Below are 7,813 nucleotides of genomic sequence, written 5' to 3'. Positions count from 1 at the left end.
ATTGAATTTGGAAAATCCTTGAACTTGGAAATCCCATATTGAATTTGGAAAATCCTTGAACTTGGAAATCCCATATTGAATTTGGAAAATCCTTGAACTTGGAAATCCCATATTGAATTTGGAAAATCCCACTTTGAACTTGGAAATCCCATATTGAATTTGGAAAATCCCACTTTGACTTGGAAATCCCATATTGAATTTGGAAAATCCCACTTTGAACTTGGAAATCCCATATTGAATTTGGAAAATCCCACTTTGAACTTGGAATCCCATATTGAATTGGAAAATCCCACTTTGAACTTGGAAATCCCATATTGAATTTGGAAAATCCCACTTTGAACTTGAAAGTCCCATATTGAATTTGGAAAATCCCACTTGAACTTGGAAATCCCATATTGAATTTGGAAAATCCCACTTTGAACTTGGAAATCCCATATTGAATTTGGAAAATCCCACTTTGAACTTGGAAATCCCATATTGAATTTGGAAAATCCCACTTTGAACTTGAAAGTCCCATATTGAATTTGGAAAATCCCACTTTGAACTTGGAAATCCCATATTGAATTTGGAAAATCCCACTTTGAACTTGGAAATCCCATATTGAATTTGGAAAATCCCACTTTGAACTTGGAAATCCCATATTGAATTTGGAAAATCCCACTTTGAACTTGAAAGTCCCATATTGAATTTGGAGGGGAGTTGCAATGAATCTTGTTAGACAAGATAGGTGTGTAGTTGTTGAGTGCTGCGGACGGAAGCCATGTTGTGACTTTGATAGAGTGAGGAAAGGGTAGATTGATTTCAGGACAAATTTTTCGAGGATTTTTGATAGGACAGAGATGAGTGAGATTGGCCTGAACGAGGAGAGGACTCCAGTTCCTACAGGAAATACAAGACTTTTCTCATCCAAGTCACAAAATCTCTATTCCAGAAAACAAAAGACACATTATTTCTAATCTGGCCCATCAATGTAGATGTCTTTCAAAAATACTCTCAACCAACAATGGGAAAACTGCGAATAAACTAATCCATGACTACATCTCCTCTCGTGCTATCAGGATGCTTAAAAACAACAAACTTCTCAACTCTCCCCCCCGCCGGTCCACTCCTCAAAGCAATCACTTGGCAGATATCTCCGTGTCCAGCTTCCTCAGATTCGCTCGGGACATCATCCACTCATTTTCGAAACATACCGTTCCTTCACCCCCGAAGACCTCTTCCCCTGTCCTGGACCGCCTCACTTGTCTCCGCCTATTGGGATTCACTTGTCTCCGCCTCACTTGTCTCCGCCTATTGGGTGCATCGATTGATCAACCTAGAATAATATTAACAATTAATTTACTCATCACAACAAACAAAATTATATTTGCGTCAGTTTAATTATATTTAAATGTAAATTATTTAATAAAAATAAATAAATTATCATTTTAATATTTTATCATGGGCAATATCAACTACACGTTTTCTAACCAAATCAAACAAAAGACTTATAATTTTAAAGTGAATATTTTCCCGCCCTAATGCTAGACATCCAATTTGTTGTCCTCTGCTGCCTGCTCACTCATCACTGATATTATCGACTATGAACTGACTCACCAAAAAGGAGTTAAACCAGCCCGCCAAATCTACATTTGTTCCCGCCAAAATAAGGGCCTATTTTATTACCAAATTGCTACTTTTGTGGACACTTTGTTTTGTGATTGTAATTTTGAACACGTTTTGATATCACTGGTGGTTGTGTGGTATCACGACAGATTTATTTGACCAAAGCCACACGACGGACGTCCCTGACTAAACACAACTGGAAACACATTTTGGTGGGGTCGTGTATTCTGGCAGTCAAGAACTATGAGGATTTTGAAGTCAAAATAAAAGATTGGACACAAATAACCAACCTGGATATACATAGAATGTAATATGTTTAATATATATAGAAATCAAATCGAAGCTGACTTGCTTAGACTAATCCAATTCGAGACAGACGTGGACAGGGACACATTCTACTATTACTATTCAGCGTGTCTTTACTACCAATACACAAAAACAATATTTTAAATAAATCTATTTATTATTTTAAATAAATTTTAATCTATTGTGGTTAACCTATATTCGAAATATTTAGGATGCTTCATTTTACCCACTAGTCGTGATATCCACGTTTTCCTATATATAGAACAGTCATTATACTTGTAGAACAAATATATGAGGATTATTCCAACCAGCACAATGGCAACGACCAATCCGGAGATGAGATATCTCCACGAATATCCACTCGAATATTCCCCACAAACACACTCTCTACTCCCCAAATTCAACATTAGTCCCCTCTTCACATCCCCCAACCATAAATAATATAAGTAATAATACGGAGGAGGTTGACTCGTCTATTTTAATAACCAAAATGACACCACCACGAGTAGTATCCATTTCTACACGAAAGTAATTCGGCTTCAAATACTACTAATTCAATCCAATCACAAACATTCGCAAGTTGGAGGTACAAGTCGTCAATCACATATTTCCGGTGGGTCACAAATTGTTGCTCACCACACAGAGAGCACGTCAACTCATATATCCGGGGCTCTCCGTGCACATTAACCACGAACTCACTGGAGTGAGACCCGTAGTGAGAGTAAGTAGTGACGTGACCTACATACTGGCCAGGAGTAGTATATATATACTCACATGTATTCGTGTCTGTGATTATAGAGTTATTCAATAACTAAAATATATGTATATTAATCACCTCATCATTAAAAATATATTTATAAATAAAATCATTTGAATTTACATCCTTGTGGTCACTCAGTAGACTGGAGTGTACTCGGACAGTAAACATTTCATTTATAAAAATATCCTTGTCATATTCAAGACTGCCATACAACTGTGTGTCTACACTACCACAGTACTACACTCACCAATAATTGTGACATCCATCGAGGCATTCACCCACAGGGAGTGGTGTCTGTGTGAGAGACACACGCCGACCGAGTAGTCACCCCCGTCCACATACTTATGCCTCACACTATAACACCCCTCCCCCATCCTCAAAATGTAACCATCCCCAAAATCCCAGACACACGTGATATTGGACCGCCACCCCTACCACATGGCACTCCCCACCCACCTTATATTGGAGTACCATAAAGTTGACTTGCTCGAGCACTCTGAACACTGATTTGTACCCCGAAGTGATTATGCTTACGTTGGAAGGGGGCTGGAAAGGACAGGGAGGGGCATTCATATCCCCGGTCTGGTCATTCACGCACATGTTCCCCGGAATTAGACGAATACTGAAATATACCAAGAGGGGAACTCGTTATTAGAACGAATGGGTTCTCCTTCCCAGCAATTGTAGTTGAATTTGGACACGTTGTTAATACATTCTGATAGGATTGGAGACGAGTCACTGATATTACATTCTAGTTATACCACTCGTAGTCCTCTGCAGTGCAGTTGCAGTATTTTGGGGTCATTAGGTGGGCCACTCTGCATAGGAGATGTGGTTGTCGATAAACGAGTGGATAGGATACCCCATAATGACATGTCCCCACATGAGCCTATTTTATATAAATTTTATTATTAATTAATATATTATTAAAATATAATACATTATTTAATATATCCTTTTGTGAGCATTTTCGTCCCAATAGAGCTTGGAGATTTAAAGTGATGATCAAAAGTCGATTGCTGGTGGCATTGTATGCAAAGAGTCTAATTATCCTAATAAATGTACCTTATTGAGGAAGAACGAGAAATCTGTTCGAATCTGAGAGGGACAATGTCTCCAGGAGTGTCCTTGTGTTCCCAACTCTCCCCGTAGTTGATAGAATAACTCAAATGGCAATTGAAAAGTACAAAATAGTGTTAATTCTCTGCCCAACAATCGTCGCATTCACTGCAATGAGGACAGACCCACCATCAAGGAAACCAATTATTGGTCGAAATGATGATGTCTAAATTATTAATTAATATACTTTTTTAAAATTAATTCCCCCATCGGTAGATATGTAGGCGTGATGTGGGATGTTTGGGTCGTAGTGGGGTCCCTTCATTCCTACCAGCCTCCCCACACAGCAATAACCGTAGAGAATAAGCAAGCCTGGACAGTCGGGACTACTCAGAACATTCTCCTTTCCTATGTGAAGGTTTAATGATATCCTCCTAAATGTGCTGCCCATGTTCGTAGATATCAAAGTCAACATGTTTCCCGAGGAGTCACGTTGATTGACGAGGACAGTGGTCGACAACTGGCAAGTCATGGCCGATGATTACTTTAATGAATTGAAGGACGGGTTCACTAATTATATTTGTCACTGTTTTCTTGAAGTATTTTCCCTTTGAATCAGACACATATAAACTAGCAGTGACGTCATCAACCCTTTGAAGTGCCGCCAATATAATCCTGGCCCCATCCCCCTCAAAGTGGAGTACTTTCTAGGACAAAATGAGGGCGGGAACCTGAGGAGGGGAGGGAAGGAATTGAGGGAGGACAATCGAGTGGTCTCTCCACAGTGGAATGGTGTAGTGGGCAGTACTGCTATGAGGATGCCTCATACCTTTGATCTATTTCAAAGTAGGCAAATGCCCCTCCAATGAGGAAGTGATTCCTGGTGACATTGTTGGTGATAGTCCGACACATGTCCCTTATACGGCAGAGGATTAGGTGGGTGTCCCCTTAGTTATGACTGAGGACAGACAACCTTCAATATCCCTCAGGAAGTACAGACTGGAGTGTCCCCTCCACTCACAACTGTCGAGAGAGACATCAGTGCTAAGCAGACTCCACGTCACTCCACCATTCTCAGTCAGAAACATGAACTATAATAATCAGACATGTCCAACACGTGCATAATTGTCACGTGTTATATCACTCAGTGCCACCATTGTGTCACAGTCCTCAGGGTGGGGGAGGAGGATGTCGATTTTGAAGGGAGTGGACTGTGTGCTGAGGGAATGGCAGTCCTTCAGTCTGAGGAGAGTAGAATGAGGGGCACTGTCCACTATCCATATATCATTGGTGGAGGGGCAGACGTGGGCAATCCTGGCATCCACCTCCAGTGGGTGGAGGTGTGTCGTGGAGGAGGATCTACCTGACTAAATCACAGTCCCTCACGTGTATATCCTCACTAGTTTAGACACGTCATCATGCAGTAGTACGACTGAGGCCTAACAGAGAATGGACAGTTCTATACTGTTTCACTACAAATGTGGGCTGTTATGTTCCAAAATCGACTTTGGTCCATTTCCTGAATACTCTCGGCTACTTTTGAGACAAATCCCTCTTGTGAGAACTGGCTAACTGATTCAATTCGGACAAATAAAAGGAGCACAAAAGTCATTCTTTAAGTAGAACGTTAACGTGTGCGCTGATGGATGCGTTTCTCGAGGCTCTGACTCTCGACCACTCCCTCTTTACTTCCGTGCAGTCTTATATTTTCAATCTCATTGAAACTGCCTCGTGTGTCTGTCGTTCTAAGGAGAGGGTTTTGATTTGGCATTATTGTAGGCTCTTAAACTGTCTTTTTTCGTCTACTTTTTTGAAAAGAGTTACAATTCGTGTTTTGGAGACATGCTGTCTTCCAAGTTTGGAGGGTATGTCCTTGCGGTATCACACCTGCAGTTGTCGGGGAATCCGCCTCATGCTCAACTTCATTCCTGACTTTACCATTCGCTATTCTTTGGAGTGCGTCAAGGCTCTACTTTTTGTGTTGGGTAATTTAAGTGAAGTGGTTGTATTTGGGGAGTTAATGTTACAGGCGTCCATTAACGACATGTTTGGTCAGAATATTTTGCATTTGGTTATTCAGAATGCGCAGGCTGCTGCTATAAAGGATAAAAGATATTTCGATAGTTTTATGCTGGTGATGAAGACACTCATTCACGAGGCCTTCTCTGTTTACCCGAGTTCTCGCAAACTGGTTATTTGTCAAGTTGACCAAAACAGAGCCAAAGTCTGCTTGCGGAGATTTATTTGAAGTCGCCTGATCTTTTGATGGATGCAATTGTTGAGAATAAGGACACAATAGTGCACCGTCTTCATTCTCTCCCCACGTGGATATTCAATGAACCTTTTTACGTCCGAGTCGGCTTGATTGTTTTGAGTTTTGATTATCCTGCAGGAGGGAATTATTTTCTTTCTCCCCAGGATTTCTCATTTGTGTGCTTATGACTTTTCATTGGAAAGCCACCGCAAATGTGTCGAGCTGGTCATTACCATTTTGGAAGATCCCGAAGAACGCCTGACAGCCATGAACTCATTTAAAGAAATGAACGAATACAGTAAACATCGGTTAATTGCATAACATTTGTCCACGGAAAATCTTATGCAATTAACCGATATATGCAATTAACCGATGTTTTAATAAAAATCAATAATTTTTTTAATAGTCAAGAAAAGAAAATAATCAAAAACGTTTAAAAAAATCATTAATTTTGGACTGTCTAGTCTTCTGGCAAAGGCGTAGGACGCTTTTTTCTAGTTCATAGAAGTTGTCCATATCCATTTCACTTGTTAAATCGCTGTTAGTAAGAAACTGGCGTATTAATCTGCATGCACCCATAGCTTCCGAACTGGTTGTTTTCACGGGTATGGGATCTTCATCGTCCTCATCGTCTTCACAAGAAATATCTCTTGACATTAAACATATTTCTTCATCGGACATGATTCCGATACATTCTTCATCCTCATTAGCAACATCCATCGTTATTTCGTCACATTCAATGTCACTAAACATATTTTCCCCCACTTTCTCATGGAATCCAGCCTTACGGAAACAGTTGTAAATTGTTGCTATTTTGACTTCCCTCCAAGCCATTTTGAGCATGTGTAGCGCATCCAAAAGAGTGATAGAATTCACAACAGATTTGAGACAGGCATCGTCTGAATCAATTACGGCAATCACTCTTTGTAAAAATGCCAATCTGTAGTTGTGCTTTAGACTTTTTATGATCCCCATATCACATGGCTGAATGCATGCGGATGTGTTTGGTGGAATAAAATACAATTTAACATTTGATAGATTTTCTCCAGCATCTTTTGGATGCGCAGCACAATTGTCAAGGACCATGGCTATATTTCTTTTTTGTATTTTCATTTTCTTGTTAACACATGATAACCAGTTTTTAAAAATGGGTGATGTCATCCATGCATTCTATAATTCTACTGAAATTGATATGCTACCTTATTGACAACGTAGTTAACTGGAAGTGTTTTGATTCCTTTGAAGCACCTAGGATTCTTTCTTTTCCCAATGACCATCAATGGGTGTTTGTCCGAACCCGTCATGTTGCAGGATACCATTACAGTTATTCTATCTTTCATTTTTTTACTTCCAATCGGTATTTCATTTTTAAATGATAGTGTCCGGTCGGGTAAACCTCGGAATATGAGTCCTGTTTCATCACAATTATAAATGTTTTCCGGTGTATAATCTTTTAAAAGATCTTTTAATGTCCATTGGCACCAGTATTCAGCAGCATTTATATCGGAATCTTTTTTCTCCCCGTAAATGCGTTTAAATGATATGTTGTTTCTTTCTTTCCAACGCTGAAGCCAACCTGAAGTAGGAATAAAGTCATCCATTTTCATTGTTTTAGCAAAGCTAGTAGCTTTGTGGGTTAGTATGTTACCATTTATTGGTACATTTTTGGTCCTGGTTTGAGCAAACCAAACGGACAATGCAGTTTCTACGTTCTTTTCTTTCCCATCGCGTCGTCTTTTTCGACTCAAATTGGTGCAATTAGATTCAGCCAATAGCATAATTTCTTCTCTATTCTTCAAAATCCGTGAGACTTGAGACTGAGAACAGTT

At 39.7% G+C, this 7,813-nt stretch overlaps 1 protein-coding gene across 1 annotated transcript; it reads right to left on the bottom strand.

Annotated features, from left to right (window-relative positions):
- Positions 1 to 5,753: 5,753 nt before the first annotated feature.
- LOC115228425 (tigger transposable element-derived protein 4-like) lies at positions 5,754 to 7,070 on the bottom strand. The gene is made up of 2 exons (XM_029799007.1): positions 6,416 to 7,070; positions 5,754 to 5,989 (listed from the first exon to the last, which is right to left on the bottom strand). The coding sequence occupies exons 1-2, from the start codon at positions 7,068 to 7,070 to the stop codon at positions 5,754 to 5,756; spliced, it is 891 nt and encodes a 296-aa protein (XP_029654867.1).
- Positions 7,071 to 7,813: the final 743 nt, after the last annotated feature.

This window comes from Octopus sinensis, unplaced genomic scaffold (genome assembly GCF_006345805.1).
Source record: "Octopus sinensis unplaced genomic scaffold, ASM634580v1 Contig10412, whole genome shotgun sequence".
In the NCBI taxonomy this organism is placed as follows: domain Eukaryota; kingdom Metazoa; phylum Mollusca; class Cephalopoda; order Octopoda; family Octopodidae; genus Octopus; species Octopus sinensis.
The sequence above is the reverse complement of the archived record's forward strand: the minus strand, read 5'-3'. Positions and strand labels throughout refer to the sequence as shown.